The sequence below is a fragment of the Leishmania mexicana genome, chromosome 19, assembly GCF_000234665.1.
Source record: "Leishmania mexicana MHOM/GT/2001/U1103 complete genome, chromosome 19".
In the NCBI taxonomy this organism is placed as follows: Eukaryota; Euglenozoa; class Kinetoplastea; order Trypanosomatida; family Trypanosomatidae; genus Leishmania; species Leishmania mexicana.
The window spans coordinates 291578-307333 of NC_018323.1; the positions used below are offsets into that span (position 1 = coordinate 291578).

Below are 15756 nucleotides of genomic sequence, written 5' to 3' on the forward strand. Positions count from 1 at the left end.
CCTCCACACTTCTTCTTCTGGCCGATCTCACCAACGCCTCTGACTTTTTTTTGTATGTCTTGGCATTCCCCTCTATCCCTGTCCCTACGGTCCATCACCGCGGCGCTGACTCCATCACACACACACACATACACATCCGCGCGCGTGCAACTCTACAGCAACGAAAACGGAGCGCATCGCCCAGCGAGAACAACGCCAAACAAAAAAGGGAACGTTTTGAAGAACAACGGTTTAGAAGGCGTCCGGCTCATAGAGGAGTACACACGGGGCGCGGCAGCATATACAGACCCACACACTTCATCGAGGTCCCGCACTGCGGCTCTTTTTTTTTCGCTTGCTTTTCTGTACGTGTGGCTACACGTTTTCGGTCCCCTCTCTCTCTCTCTCTTCGTGTGTGTGTGTGTGTGGGTGTCTGTGTGTGGGTGGGTGTGCTTCTCTCTGTCGCTGGAGGACTCTGAGCGCGTGGCTGGGTCTGGGACGTCTACCTCTGTGATGGATTTGAGTCGACTAGGGACCCCCTCCTCCTCCTCCCTCGTCTTTTTTTTCCTTGGGTGTTGCTGTTTTCGCCTGTTCGTGCCGTGACGGATCACTCGCTGCTGGCGTCCCCATTATGGGCTGTCATTTCCTTCCGTTGAAACGCCTCTGAGTTTTGTGGTGTGATCCTTGTCACCGTTTTTTTTGTTTTGTTTTCTCGCCCCGCCCCTTCCTCCCTCCCCCTTCGTGTTTTGTTGTCGTGCGCACGTGCGTGTGAGCGTCTCTCTGTCTGTCTCTCTCTCTCTCTTCACACATAAGCATACCTACCTACATACACCCATATAACAGCTATCTATATCTATCCTTACCTCATCAGGTACCAGTCGACCGCGTTAGAAGCAGATCACCTCCTCGGTCCTCTGCGTGTCTCTCTTCCTGTTCTTTGCTCCCACTTGCGCTTTCCAAGCTTTTCGCCGTTGGGTCATTTTTTTTCCCATTTCGTTTCGTGTCCAACGTCGCACGCGGCGGCCTCCGTTCCTCTCTCACCCACCCACCCTTCTCCTCTCTGTCTCACACTACCGACCTTTCTCGTAGAAGGTCGGGTGCGCCGTTCCCTGTGGGCACGCCTTTTCTTTCTTTTTTTGCCCAAGGGAAAGAGCACCCACGTCTCCAGCAACGAACGTCTCGGCGCACAGCAGCCCTGATCGCTGTCACTCGAAGTGCACACACGCGCGCGCGTACGTGCATGTGTGTGTGTATGTGCGTGCATGCGTGGATGTGTGTGGCCACGGTTGCCTCTTCGTGAAACCAGGCTTCATTTTCAACTTGCCTTTATCTAGACCTTTGAGGCGATCAGCGCCTCAACACGCATACACGCATCCATCACCACAGACCCCACGCGCGAAGTCAATTCCCGAACGAAGCGACGTGTATAGGGCGTAGCCGTACACCCCCCCCCTTCCCACACACACACACACCTTGTTTCCTGTTCACGAAGAAAAAAAAACGAAAACAAAATGCTCGTGCCCGTCTCTGCTCGTAGCACGTCGCGGCGCGGCAGCTTAGCTGAGCCGCTGTCGGGTCGCCGCACGAGCTCGTCGGCGCGCAGTGCCCGCCCCATCCTGGTCTCGGTCCCACGCAGCCAACGGAGCGATTCCATTAGTGCCACGCCAACGCGCTACCGCAGCGAGGCGTCGATTAGTGCACGCCAGATGCGCAGTGAGGCTTATGAGTCTCCAGCAGCCACGAAGGCAAATGCCATGAAGGTGTACATCCGTGTGCGCCCCTTCAGCGAGCGTGAAATCGCGCAAAAGGTGGCGCCGCACAGCACCGTGCGCATCGACGCCGAGAACCCGAGCGTCATCACCATCCTCGAGCCGGCGCGCGGCTTTCGCCCCCTGTCGACCCATATCTTCAACCGCTGCTTCTGGTCCGTCTTTGAGAACGCAAAGGACGGCACTGAGGGCGATCACACCGACATTCGCAACGGCGTCGACGCCTTCCTCAACGGTGGCATGAACTCCGCTCGCCGCTCTCGGGCGCAGTCGCTGGTGACGGGGCAGCCGGTGGTGAATTCCGTCCGACGCGGCACCGGCGCAGGGCTCGAGCCCGAAGGAATGGAGACCGTTGGCGAGACCGCCGCCTACGACGGCGCCGGCTCGGCGCCAGTGATGGTGGACGCCAATGTGAGCCACCCTCCGTACGCGGGGCAGGACCAAGTGTACACGCACGTCGGCAAGCCCATCGTGGGCAACACCCTCGACGGATACAACGGGTGCGTGTTCGCCTACGGGCAGACGGGTAGCGGCAAGACCTTCACGATGCTGGGCTACGCGCCGAGCACGAGCGACATTCGCGCTCGCAAAGGGTCCACCGCCTGCGGGGCCAGCAGCATGGAGAACAGCGCCCCTCTTGACGGCGCGGTGGAGCCGTTTGAGAGCGATGACGGCGACGACGTGGTGGACAAGACGGGGCTAGATCCGAACGAGCTGCAAGGCATCATCCCGCGCGCGTGCACGGACCTGTTCGACGGCCTCCGTGCGAAGCGCGCCAAGGACTCCGACTTCACGTACCGCGTGGAGGTGTCGTACTACGAGATCTACAACGAGAAGGTGTTCGATCTCATCCGGCCGCAGCGCAACACGGACCTGAGGATCCGTAACTCGCCCAGCTCCGGCCCGTTCATCGAAGGCTTGACGTGGAAGGTGGTGTCCAAGGAGGAAGACGTCGCCCGCGTGATTCGCAAGGGCATGCAGGAGCGCCACACGGCTGCGACCAAGTTCAACGACCGCAGCAGCCGCAGCCACGCCATCCTCACCTTCAACATTGTGCAGCTGTCGATGGACGACTCCGACAACGCGTTCCAGATGCGCAGCAAGCTGAACCTGGTGGACCTCGCGGGGTCTGAGCGCACCGGCGCGGCCGGAGCCGAGGGCAATGAGTTCCACGACGGCGTGAAGATCAACCAGTCGCTGACGGTGCTGGGGCGCGTGATCGACCGTCTGGCGGACCTCTCGCAGAACAAGGGAGGGGGCCTCAGCATTCCGTACCGCGATTCGAACCTGACGTGGGTGCTGAGCGACTCGATCGGCGGCAACAGTCAGACCTCGATGATTGCCACCGTCTCGCCACACTCGATCAACTACGAGGAGATGCGACAGACGATCCGGTATGCGTCACGCGCAAAGAACATTATTAACTGGGTAAAGAAAAACGAGGATCCGCAGGTGGTACTCATCCGCGAGCTGCGCGAGCAAGTGGTGGACCTGGAGCAGCGTCTAAAGGAGGCGGGTGGCAGCAACTACACGAACGAGTACGTGCAAGGGTTGGAGAAGAAACTCCACCAATTAGAGAAGAAGTGCGCTGATCAGGAGCGCATCATAGCGGGTCTCCGGGCGCAGCTGGAGTTCGCCGGTATTGCGGACCCGACCGTCGCTGAGGGCTATCTGGACCCTGCGACCCGCGCCAAGGAGGATCAGCATAGGGCGAAAGCGGAGGAGAGCATGCGCAAGCAGCTCGACAAGGCGCAGATAGCCATTGCCGAATTGAAGGCTGAGCTGGAGCACCGCGGTGCGGCGATCGAGCCGGAGGCCCTCAAAGTGATGAAGGAAAAGCTACAGAAGCAGGATGCGCAACTGCTTCTCCTCGCCACTGAGGTCTCCCTGCACCGCCGTCTGAGGTCTCACTTTGACAACATAGACACGGTTATGGAGCTTGTAAAGGACAAGGAGGCGCTGCTCCTGCGCGCCTGCAACGGCGTTCTCATCGCCAACAACGAGTCGGCCGCCATGCTGGGGAAGATGCTAAGTGAGCGCGAGGACGACTTGCGCAACACGAAGCGGCTCCACGAGGAGGAGCTCGCGACGCAGGCGGAGCGATTCTGCGAGCGGCTGAAGGAAGCCCTGGACGAGGGCGCAGTGCAGCAGCAGCAGCTTCTTGACCGCCACCGTGAGGCCGTCGCGCAGCTGGAGGGGCGCCTGCAACGCAGCCACGAGATTAATGAGATGGAGCGCAAGCGCAACGATAAGGAGAAGGAGGAGCTCCGGCAGCGAGTGCAGCTTGCGCAGGAGCGAATGCGCAACGAGTATCAGCAGGAAATCGAGCGGCTGCGCGCCAGAGTGGAGGGCGACATCGGGGACCGATACAAGTCCGGAGACGCGGTGCGCCAGCTTCAGGCGATGCACGAGCGCGAGATGGAGCGCCTGAGGGACGAGATAAACCTCCTAAAGCGCAGCAAGGATAGCGACTGTGCTCGTCTGCATAATCAGCTGGAGAACGAGCGTCTGCGCCGCGAGTCGGATCTTATGGAGAAGGACCGCCAGATGCGGCTGCTGCGCAACGAGGTCGATGACGCGAAGCGAACGATGGACAAGCTGAACGACGAGAAGAGCAGTATGGAAAAGGAGTACCAGGGTCAGATCCGCGACCTGATGCTGCAGCAGGAGCAGCTCCTGAACGTGAGCAACGCTGTTCTCTCCGGCTGGGAGAACAAGTCGTCGGCGCTGGAGGCGGATCTGCACAAGATGCGCGCGCTTGTGTACGACAAGGACTACATGCACTTTCGGCAGAACATCCGAGGCCTGGCCTTCATGGAGCGCGTCGACTTTGATGAAAAGCTGAAGGAACTGGACGACAAGGAGCGGCTGCAGGAGGCACGCATTCGTCAGATTATCTCCAAGGCACGCCGCGCGTATGATGAGCAGAACCGTAGCCTGAAGCGGTTCGAACAGGACATCAAGGACCGGATCGGCCGTGCCAAGGCGAGCGATGGTAGCAGTGACACCTCGCTGCGACCAGAAGACCTCCCCTCCCCATAACCTCATCGACCCATTCATCCATTATCCGTCTTGTGGGTTTTTTTGTCATTCTGCGACGGTCTTGCTCGCCCCTCCGTCACCCCATCGCCGCCACACCCCTCTCCGTCTTAGCTCGCTCTTTTCCGTTTTTATTTGTTTGTTGGCTCTTGGCACGTCTCTCTCCGGTGAGCGGGATGCCACTGCTTGTGTCTTTTCGGGCTGTGTCGGTCACCCGTCCCGTCCCCCACACCCGAAAGTGGCCAGCCTCGCACCCCTCCCCCTCTCCCCCTCCTTTCAGTTGTGTATGTGTCTCCCTTCTCGGCCTCCGCTTGCACCTCGTTGTGCTCGACGACGACGACCACCACCACCACCCTCCCCACGGACACACCCACACCCACCGCAATTTGTTTTTTTTTTCCATTTCCCTGCCAACCCACCACGCCGCTTCTCTCTTGTTCGTCATTGTCTATCTCTTGTGGCGGCGGTGGTGACGGTGGCCGGTCGTGTGTGGTCGTCCCGCCCTCGCATGTCGGTGTTATGGCTGTTTTCTTTGCTGTTGCGCATCCCAAGCTTCTTCCTCTCTCCTTTCGCGGCTTCTGTGAGGCGGCGGGTGACCCCGCAGGGACAACATGGAGTGCAGATGGTATGCTGTCCACTGCATCGCTAGAATTGTGGCACCCACTCCCCTTCCCCTCACCCACTCCTGCCAGAGCCTCCACCACCCTCCTGCCCTTACCATGAGGGTGTCTGACCCGAAGTTGTGGCCGGTATGCTACCCGAGATTCCCGGGCCGCTCGAGCCCCACAGCACCTCTCGTCTAAAGCGTTGACGTGATTACGCGCACCTCAGTTCCCGATGCAGGGGCTTCCACCGTCGGGCATCTATAGCTGTCCCCCATGTGCCCCTTCAGAAAGACAAGCTGTTAGCTCGCTGTGCGCCGGGAGATGTTTAGCCACGACCCCCTTCGGCTTGACACACCCATGCCTGCCAGAGGCGTGCGGGTTCAGGGATAGGCGGAGTGACGCTGCCACCATGAACTTGGTGGCAGCGTCCCAACTGTCGTGGCACATGTGGGCAACCCACCCACCCACACACTCCCCCACGACATCGCCGAAAATGGCTGATGAAGAGAACGAACCCCCCCGCCCCACCCGAGACAGCAACGCCGTCCTGAAGCAGGCCCGAGGATCCACAGGTGCGAGCGCTGTGTGCACGCGCTGCCAGTCACCGCTGGCGTGGTGTGCCACATCCCGGCAAGGCGGCATGCGGAGGCCAGCAGCGCACCGGTGTTGCGCGGAGAGGGCGCAAAGAGATCCATACGAATCAGCCGCCCGCACAGTGCACGTGGGCGAAGCATGTGCCGCGGCTTGAGGCGACTGAGATTGTGCAGCACGGCACACAGATCGGGTGTAGAGGGTCTCAGCGGGCCCTGGGCTGCGGCTGGCCAACCTCCTGCTTGAGGACATCCGGCACGCACCTGGGCCAGCCTACAGCCGGGTCCGTGTGTCGGATGCTGAGCGCGCAGCACGCATGCGGAGGCGGAATGGGCAAGGACAAGAGGAGTTCGTTGGACGCGCGGCCCCGATTCGCCGGCAGGACGGTTCGCCATCGGAGGACCCGAACGCAGCCGTGTGTGTGGGGGGGAGGGGAATGCAGCTGAGGCGTGTGAGCCGTGGCTGGATCTGCGCCTGTGCTGCTGACATGTGTTCGTGGGTGGGATCTGGGCACGCTGTCGCAGCACGAGCACATCGCCAAAGAAAAGCAAGAAAGATTCCTTCTCTTTTCGAGGGCGCCGCTTTTTCGTTCTTTGATGTGCAGTGATGCACGTGTAACCTGTTCGCCATCTGGGTGCGCTCTCACGTAGTGCGTAGGGAGCCGCCATGTGCCTCCCATCGATTTCTTTTTCTCCACGTTCTCCAAAGCGTGCGCAGGCGAGCGTGACCTCTTGATGTGTATGGGCCCCGTACCTTGTCTGTTGTTGATTTCTTGTCACGTTTGACCGTCCACTCTGTTGGTGCACGCGTCGCCCCCCCCCCACACACACACCACCCACCCCACCCGCCTTCTCCTCCCGTGATCATCCCTTTTTCCTGTGTCCTTCTTCCCTGCTTCGTACGATGCAGCCTCATCGCCGTCCTCTGTCTCTCTTCGCGACACCCTCTTCTCACGCGACGGCGAGGACGACCGCGAGACGACAGTACAGAAGCGAAAACGGGGAAAAGGCGCCCGTGTCGCTGTTGCGCTGCTGCTGCTGCTGGGGACTGTATATGGCTCACATGTCTCTGATGCTCGCTGTGCGTTGTGCGTGTGTGTATGTGTGTTATCTTGTTTTGCTAACTCTCCATCTGTCCGTTTTACGAACGGGGCTGCCGCTGTCATCACTGCCGCCACCGCCACCACCGCCGCCCCTTCTTCATTCGACTGCTCTCGCTTCCCATGTTCCCATTTTTTTCTTTGCAACTTGACCGGTTCCTGGCAGGAAGCCCCCAAGCATGAAAACGAAGCATCCGAACGTGTTCAGCATGGGTACGTGCGCACATGTCCTCCGCATCTCCATCGCGCATGCACCATAAAGCGTAAAGCCGGCTTTGTGTGCAAGTACCGTGTCCCTCTCTCTCTCTCTTTGTCTGTCCTGTGGGTGCGGTGGCGCCTGCCGGATGCTTGAGTGAGCAACTCCTGCAGAAGAAGAGAACGCAATATCGCCAGAAGCGCTTGAAAGGGAGCTCATCGGATTGGTGTAGCCGATGCCAACGCATGCGTGCACTCAGTATCCCTTCGCACCAGCAGACTGTATCGCGCAAGGCTCTGCCCCTCCCTTGCATCTGCCCCACAAGCCGCCACCAACGGAGTGAGCCACCTTCGCGCGCACACGCTTTTGTCGAGGTGTCCTTCCACGCGAACCCTCTCCCATTTCCTTCTGTCTACTACTGTATAACCCGGCTGCTCTCGCTTCTCCACACTTTCGCCTTCAAGTTTCTGCGTGGGGTCGTCTCTGGGGTGCGCTCTCTTGCCCTCTCCGATGACGTACCCGCTACACCCCTACAAGAGAACAAAGGAAGAAAACCCACTAAGTACCCACACGCGAGAGTAGTTCGCGAGAGGCAACGACGAGGCAAAGGAGTCGGTCATCCAGACGAATACGTGAAGGTCTGCACCGGACGAGTAGGGCACTCTCTGGATCGAGGTCCAGTCGCTCTTTCACAGCCGCGTTGGCAAAGTTGCCATCTCTCGAAGCATCTGCGCTCGAGTCGGAAGGCGGTGCGTCTGCTTGTCACGTTGTGTGTGTGTGTGTCGTTCTCCCGATCCCTGCCACCCACCTGCCCACATAGAGATTCATCCCTCTCTCCCTCTGAGCGGCCCTTTGTTCTTTTGTTTTTTTGCACTGTGGAGCTGCGCCAAGTGGTCTCCCCCTTCCCTTTTTTCTCCCCCCCCCGCGTGGGTGTTGTGTGTTGTCTGTTGTGTGTGCGTGCGCGCTTGCAGCAACATCTCCGTCACTTGCCCTTGTCTGTTACTCGCTTCTTCTTCTAGATTGTGTCCTTTTCGATTGTTGATTTGTTTTTTTGCGCCTTCTTCCACTCCCCCAACTCCCCCTCCCCACCACCACCACCATCACCATCACCATCCCTCAGTGCGTCTCCCTTCTCGCACACACGCACACACGCACCGCCACCCCTTAGAGTCGCCATCTCTCCCCCTCTCTGTCTCTTGACCGTTTGGCAGTGCCGACATTTTCTTTGTCTGTTGCCCCACCACCACCGCTAACACTAACACCGCCGTGGCGAGCGCGTGCTCTCTCTTCTCTTGTCTCGGTCTTTCTCTGCGCAGCCGACGTGTTCCCGGTGTCGATGCAGAGCAGCATGGACGGCGAGGGCGCATCGTCCACGAACACGACGCTGTCCGCGTCGACAGCTTCGCCGAAGTCACTCCTTGGCAATGAAACCAGTGCGACGAAGGTGTTTGTGCGCGTGCGCCCCCTCACCGCGGCCGAGCGCGGCAAAAGCGATGCCGAGTCGAGGACGATCGTCACCGTCAGCGACGAGCACCCATCTCATATTACCACGCTGGACCCGAGTAAAGGCTACCAGCCGAAGACGACGTATGTGTTCGACCGCTGCTTCAATGGCGCCACCGCGTGCGTGGCCGCAGAGGCGCAGCGGCTTCTGCTGGGCAACGAAAAGGATGGGGCCATGGCGCCGACCGCCTTGACAGCGCTGGAGGAGGTCAGTACGGAGGGCTCCATCAACCCCATCTTGCTAGAATGCTTGAAACGTGATCAGGCCTCCATCTACGGCCACGTCGGACGGCCGGTGCTGCTCAACGCGCTAGCCGGCTACAATGGCTGCGTCTTCGCCTACGGTCAGACTGGCAGCGGAAAGACGTACACGATGATGGGCCCGCCAGGAGTGTTTGGTGCAACCGTCAGTGGCACGCCTGCACAGATGAGAACTGTGACCCCCGCCAAGAAATTCCGCCGCGCCGCCACCGCGTACAACGGCCATCTGCGCTGGACGCCGGAAGCGAGCGCCGACGATGTTACAGACTCGCGCTTCCAGTCTTTTCTCTCCGCGACACCTCGCGCGCATGTGCGTACACCCTGCAGTGGTGGCCACCGGGACACCGTGCCGATGGCGGGGGATGCACTATTGCCGATGGATTGCAGCCTGTCGGCGAGCTCGGATGTGCCGCTGCAGCGGTCCCAACGCGGCAGCCGCCGCGACAGTAACGTTGTCTATCTTGGCGAGGAGGAGGGCCTTCAGGGCATTGTGCCGCGTCTTGTGCGCGAGCTTTTCGCGGAGCTGCACCAGAAGCGCGAGCAGGACAGCAGCCACTCCTTCCGCGTCGAGGTGGAGTACTATGAGATCTACCGCGAGAAAGTCATGGACCTCCTGAGCAGCGGCGGTGGCGCCTCTGGCGTCAACGGCAGCGGCAACGCAGAGTTGCGCGTGCGACACAGCAAGTCTGCTGGTCCGTATGTGGAGAATTTGACGAAGAAGCACGTGGACGACGAGGGAGAAGTCTTTCGGCTCCTGCGGCACGGCAGCCTGCGCCGGCACACAGCCTCGACGGCCATGAATGATCGAAGTAGTCGCAGTCACGCCATCTTCGTGCTGCACCTCGTGCAGATGCGCATCGCCGGCGACGACAGCGCCTCCGCGAAGGTGTCGAGTAAGGTGAACCTCGTCGACCTCGCCGGGTCGGAGCGGACGGGAGCGCACAACGTGGAGGGGGACCAGTTCAAGGAGGGCGTCGTGATCAACTCATCCCTGACGGTTCTCGGCCGCGTCATTGACGCTCTTGCCGACAAGTCATCTGGCAAGCGCAACGTCTTCTGCCCGTACCGCGACTCTGTCCTCACCTGGCTGCTCATGGACTCGCTCGGTGGGAACAGCAAGACGACCATGGTAGCGACAGTGTCACCGCACTCATCCAACTTCGATGAGGCGTGCCAGACGCTGCGATACGCAAGTCGGGCGAAGCAGATAGTCACTAAGGTGGTCATCAACGAGGACCCGCAGGTGCGGCAGATCAAGCTGCTCACCGCCGAGGTGCAGCGACTCAAAGCACGGTTGAGCGCTGAGGGCAAGGCCGTGGACAACGATGACGACGTCGAGGTCCTGCAAGAGCGCATCGCTGCATTGGAGGAGGAGCTGAACGAAACACGCAACCAGCTGGAGCAGAAGTCGAGCGAGCTTGCAGCCATCTGCGCCGCCCGGCACACCTCGTCGACGCTGCCCTCGACCCTTAAGGCGGGCAACGCCGGCGCTGCGGGCACGGCGAAGGAGCTGGCGAAGGCCAAGTCGAACGTGCGTCGCCTGGAGGCTGAGAATCTGCTGCATCTGCAGACCGAGCAGGAGCTGCGCGACACGATGGAGCGTCTCAAGACACTGGAAAGAAAGTACGGACAGCTGCTCAGCGACTCCAAGGAAGCGCACGACACTGCCAAGAAGCGGGATAAGGAGATGCAGGAAAAGGATAAGCGCATCAGTGAGTTACAGCATCAGCTACAGCAGCAGGCTGCTCGGATGCAGGCCGGCTCCGCACTCACATCCGACCTCTACGCCTTGTCACCACGGCCGACCTCGGGGAAGTCCGGCGAGACGGTGTCTGCAGCGACCACCACCGGCATAGCGCCGATGAGCCTCATGATGAACGCGAATGAGTTCGGCAAGGTTGCTGGGAAGAAGACAAAGAAGGCGAAGGCCGGCGCAGCGCAGCCGGGGTCTCCGCATCGCCGCGACTCGGAATGGCTCAACGAGATTTCACAGCTTCGAGCGCAGCTCGAGGAGGACAAGCAGCGGCTTGTGTCTCAGATGCAGGAGCGCAGCGACGCCTTTCGCAAGAGTCAGCTTGAGGTGAAACGGCTAAAGAGCGAGCTGAAGAGTGAACAGGACACGCTGCGCACGGTGGAGAAGTGCTTGCACGACCAGCACACCGAGGCAACGCGACGGCTGCAGGAGGAGGTGCAGGAGCTGAAGCGCGCACTCAAGGACGAGCGCCAGAACAACAAGGATCTGCGCCAGTCGCTGACGGCCCCGGGAGAGGCGCAGCCGCTGTTCTCGTATGCGTATGTTGCGCAGACCGTTTACGACGAAGAGAGGTGGCGCGGTGATGTGCAGCAGCAGGAGGCATCGGCATGGCAGCACGTGATGCAGGTCTGGCAGCTCTCTCAGGTGGGAGCGGCGAAGATGGCCGCCGCGGAGCGCCGGCACGCTGCAGAGCTCGCAGCGTTGTCGGAGGCCCACAGCACAAGCGAAAGCATCGTCAGCACCCTGCGTCAGGAGCTGGAGGAGATGCGCGCCGCGCAGGAGAAGGCTAACGCGCTGCGCGAGCGCATCTCCGAGCTTGAGGATGCCGCGACGCAGCAGAGGGGGAGGGAGACGCACCTACGAGAGCAGGTTTCCGATCTGGAAGGACGGCTATGCCAAGAGCAGGAACGCAGCAAGACTACCTTGCAGCACCTGGAAGCGGAGCTGACGGATCAGAGGCACGCCGTAGCCGCTGCGGAGGAGGCCGCGGCCTCCTTGAAAGCCGCGCACGCTAGAGAAAAGCAACAGGGGGAATCTACGATGAGAGCGGAACAGGAGCAACATGCCACAGTTGTGGCATCGCTGCAGACACAGATTCAACAGGCAGAGGATAGGTTGCACAACTCTGAAGAAGCGCGCAGGGCGCAGGTGCTGCGGGGGCTGCAGCAGGCAAGCGAGCATGAGGCCGCTCTCGCGGGGCTGCAGGCGCAGCTCGAGTCGAGCAAAAAGGCCGCCACGACTGCTGAAGAAGCTCATCGTGGTGAACGGGCGGCGCTGGAGCAGAGGCTCACGCAGCAAGAGGAGGCGTTCGCCTCTCGTGTTTCTGCCCTTGAGCAGGAGCTGGCGGCGGCTCGCCTGCAGCTCGACCGGGATAGTCGTACATCTGCCAAGGCGCTCTCGGTGCTGGAAGAGCAACTCACAGCGGCGCAGGCGGAGCACAACGCGTCCACCGAAGCCCTTCAAGTCAAAGTTGAGCGCGCCATGGCACAGGCCGCCGACCACGAGAAAGCAGCGCAGCTGCTTCGCAGAGACCTGGACAAGGAGAGAGCGGCGGCGGAGACCGCAGCACATGAGCATGCCGCCCTTGCGGCAAAGCTGGCAGAGGAGCTGCAGACGCAGCGGAAGCAACGCGAGGAAATCAGCGCATCTCTTACACAGCAACTGGCGGGGCTGCAGTCAAGACTGGCGGTCGCCGAGGAAACGCTCTGCAGGGAGCGCAAGCGCGCTGCCGCGTCGGCAGCGGCTCAGGAAACTGCTCTGGCCGACCTCCGCGCTGAGCTCGAGTCGGCGCAGACAGCCCATACCGCAGCGGCAAAGGCGCATGAAGAGCAGCTGCGCGAGATGCGGAGTACACAGGCGCGACTTACACAGGAAGTGCAGTCGAACGCCGATTCTCTGGCCGCTCAGGTGACGGAGCTGCAAACTCGCTTGGCTGTCGCGGAGAGGGATTCCGAGAATACGCTGAGAACACTCACGGAGGAGATGGAGACGATTCGCACCCAGCTCCACAAGTCCGAGGAGGCACGTCGGCACCAGATCCAGCGATCCATTGAGCGGGCTGCGGAGCACGACGCCGCGTTGGCGGACCTGCGGCAACAAGTGGCAGAGGAACAGGCCGCCAAGGCAGCTGCAGCGAAGAGCCACAAAGAGGAGTTGCTCAAGGCTGAGGACAAGTTCTCGGCGCATCATCTGGAAACCTCAGAAACCATCAGCAGTCTCAAACAGCAGCTCGAGCAGGCCCACCAGAGTGCGCAGCAACGCGAGGCTGATGCGACAGCGGTGCAGCAGATCCTTCAGCGTGAGTTGGACTGCACTAGAGCCGAACTGGAGGCCTCTGAGAAGGCTCGAACGGCGCATATCGAACGGAGCGTCGAAAAGGCGGCAGCGCACGAGCAGACGGAGGCCAAGCTTCGGGCGGAAATCGCCTGCTTGGCATCAAGAGCCGATGCAACAGAGGCGGCGCACTCGGCCCACGTGGCAGAGCTGCAAGAGCGCCTTCGCGAGCAACAGTGTGCAGCTGCAGCGCAGCTGGCCGAAGCGGCCGCAGCGCTTAGAAGCGAAAAGGCGAAGGCCCAGTATGCGTCGGAAGATCACAAAACAGCTCTCGCCGCTGCCCTCGATAAGGTTGCCTCGCTGCAGGCGGCGCTCGCCAAGTCTGAGGAGGCGGAAAAGGCGCAGGCTCAGCGCTTCGTCGAGCAGTCCGCGGCGCACGATAACGCGATTCAGGCTGCAAGGCGGGATTTGCAACGTCAGCAGGCGGAAGCGGCCGACACAGCTGCGGCGCACGCGGAGGAGCTGCGCGGGTGGGAGGCCAGGTGGCAACAGCAGGCCGCATCGAACAAAGCCGAGATGGAATCCATTCGCCAGGAGGCGGAAGCGCAGCGACACGCCGAGGTGGACGCCGCGGTGAAGGCGCACACGGCCGCGGTAGACGCCCTGGAAGCCACTGTCATCGAGATGCGCATTCGGTTGGGCGAGGTGGAGGAGTCACGCACCTCGGAAGCGGTGCGCCGTGAGCAGCAGGCCGGTGAGCACGCCAAAGCTGTGTCTGCTCTGCAAGCTGAGCTGCAAAGTGTTCATCAAGCGAGTGCCGCAGCGGCAGCCGCGCACGAGGCTGCCGTTCAACAGCTCAACGACGCCATTGCAGAGCATCAACGGGCCAAGGTGGAGGAGGTCACCGCCATCAAGCAGAAGCTGCTGGAGACTCAGAGGAAGCTTACGAGAGCAGAGGAGGCGAGGAGACGAGGGGTTATACAAAGAGCTGAGGTAGAAACGGCCCACACCCAGTCACTTGATGCGCTCCGTCGCTCCATGGAAGCTGAGCATCAACAGAAACTCGATACCCTCACAGCGGCCAAGGCAAGAGAACTGGAGGCGGTACAGATGCAGCTCGATGCGCAGAAGGTCCTCACACAACAGCTCCAGGGGGACCTCCGAGACACTCGTCGTCAGGTACAGCAGTTGGTGGAGACCCAGAACTACGTAGGCAAGCAAGTGGAGGCGGAAAAGCAGGCGAACGCCGAACTCCGCCGCAACTTGGCAGACACCGCGGCGCAGCAGGCGGCTAGCGAAGCAGCTGCCGCGGAGTTGGAGACGACGTTGGAGCAGACAAAGGCTTCCCTTACCCAGCTCGTCGCGGAGAAGACGGCGGTGTTGACGGAGCTCGCCGAGGCCATTGAGAGGGTGGAGAGCACCCGTGCGCACCTTGCAGACGTGGAGAAGATATCGCAGCAGCGCCATGAAGAGCTGGGGACGCAGGGAGCTGCTCTTGCCAACGCCGTCGCGACCGTGGAGCAGCTGCGGGCAGAGGTATCTGCGTTGCACTCGAAGTGCGCAGACATGGAGAAGGCGCGGGCTGCTCTCATCGAGCAGCATGAGGAGGCGCTAGTGGCGCAGCAGGTAGACACTGTCACTGAGATGGAGACTCAGTTCCGGGCTATGGAACGCGAACGCGAGGCACTGGTGAGTAAGGCACAGCAGACAGAGGAAACGCTGCGCAGCATCATCGAGAAGCAGGGGAAGCAGCTTCAGCAGCTGCGCGAAGACCTGGAGTTTCGCGTCAGTCTGGACCTGTGTGAGGCTGAAGTGGTGGAACGCGACAGCGCCGCCGGTGCTGTCGGCAGCTCAGCCGCGCTCGCTCTTGCCGGCAGTGGGACAGGCGTCGCTACTTCGAACAACACCTCCTTTTCGGGCGCCGGCGGCTCCGCTGCCGCGGTCGGCGGCGGTGGCTTCAGCACCATTTTAAGCTCGCTCTTCTCGCGTCGCAACAGCAGCGCGGTGGCGCCGTCCAGCTCCACCGCACCTCTTGGCAGTGGCATAGGGACTGACGGTTCCCACGGCCTTTCACAACAGCTGCCGCGTCCCTTCTCGAACGATCGCTGCACCGCTACGACCCCGCTTCGGCGCAACAACAGCGGCAACCTATACAGCATGAACGCACACCGCCCTTCCTCGATAATGCCGTCGTCGCTCTTCTTTGGAAAGAGTAGCACCGCTGGGGCAGTGTCGATGAGTGCTAGTGCTGGGGTGTCATCTGCGTCGCGCACCCCCGTGCAAAATGCGGTCATTCCGCCTGATGCAAGTGAACAAGAGCCGACATTGCCCACGCGACTGGGCAGCCGCGCTCCGAACATCGCGCTGGGGCGGAAGTAAGCGGGAGCGGGCCAGCCCTTTGTCCAGCTACGTTTGTGTCCTCCGCGCCTCACCCACTCTAGCAGGACTGTGTGTGCCTCGCTGTGGTGGAGGAGGCATGTACTTTGTTGTTACCCGCATTTGGCCGTCTGCCCCGCGACTTCCCTTCGCTTTCTTGTCGCCCCTCTGTCCAACGACTTGGACGGGATTGGGGAGGCTGGCCCGCCGTACGGTGTTCGAAGGAGAGCGGGCGAAACACGGTTAGGCACGCATGCGCGCCCGCGCAGATCCGCGGCTGGAGGGGCTTGCCCCTGCTCCACGATGCTGCA

At 61.2% G+C, this 15756-nt stretch overlaps 2 protein-coding genes across 2 annotated transcripts; both read left to right on the top strand.

Moving 5' to 3' along the window:
- Positions 1-1685: 1685 nt before the first annotated feature.
- Positions 1686-4790, top strand: LMXM_19_0690 (putative kinesin; the record flags this gene model as incomplete). Its single annotated transcript, XM_003874198.1, has 1 exon — positions 1686-4790. The coding sequence occupies one exon, from the start codon at positions 1686-1688 to the stop codon at positions 4788-4790; it is 3105 nt and encodes a 1034-aa protein (XP_003874247.1).
- A 3824-nt stretch (positions 4791-8614) lies between these two features.
- LMXM_19_0700 (putative kinesin) lies at positions 8615-15448 on the top strand (the record flags this gene model as incomplete). The annotated part of the gene is made up of 1 exon (XM_003874199.1): positions 8615-15448. The coding sequence occupies one exon, from the start codon at positions 8615-8617 to the stop codon at positions 15446-15448; it is 6834 nt and encodes a 2277-aa protein (XP_003874248.1).
- Positions 15449-15756: the final 308 nt, after the last annotated feature.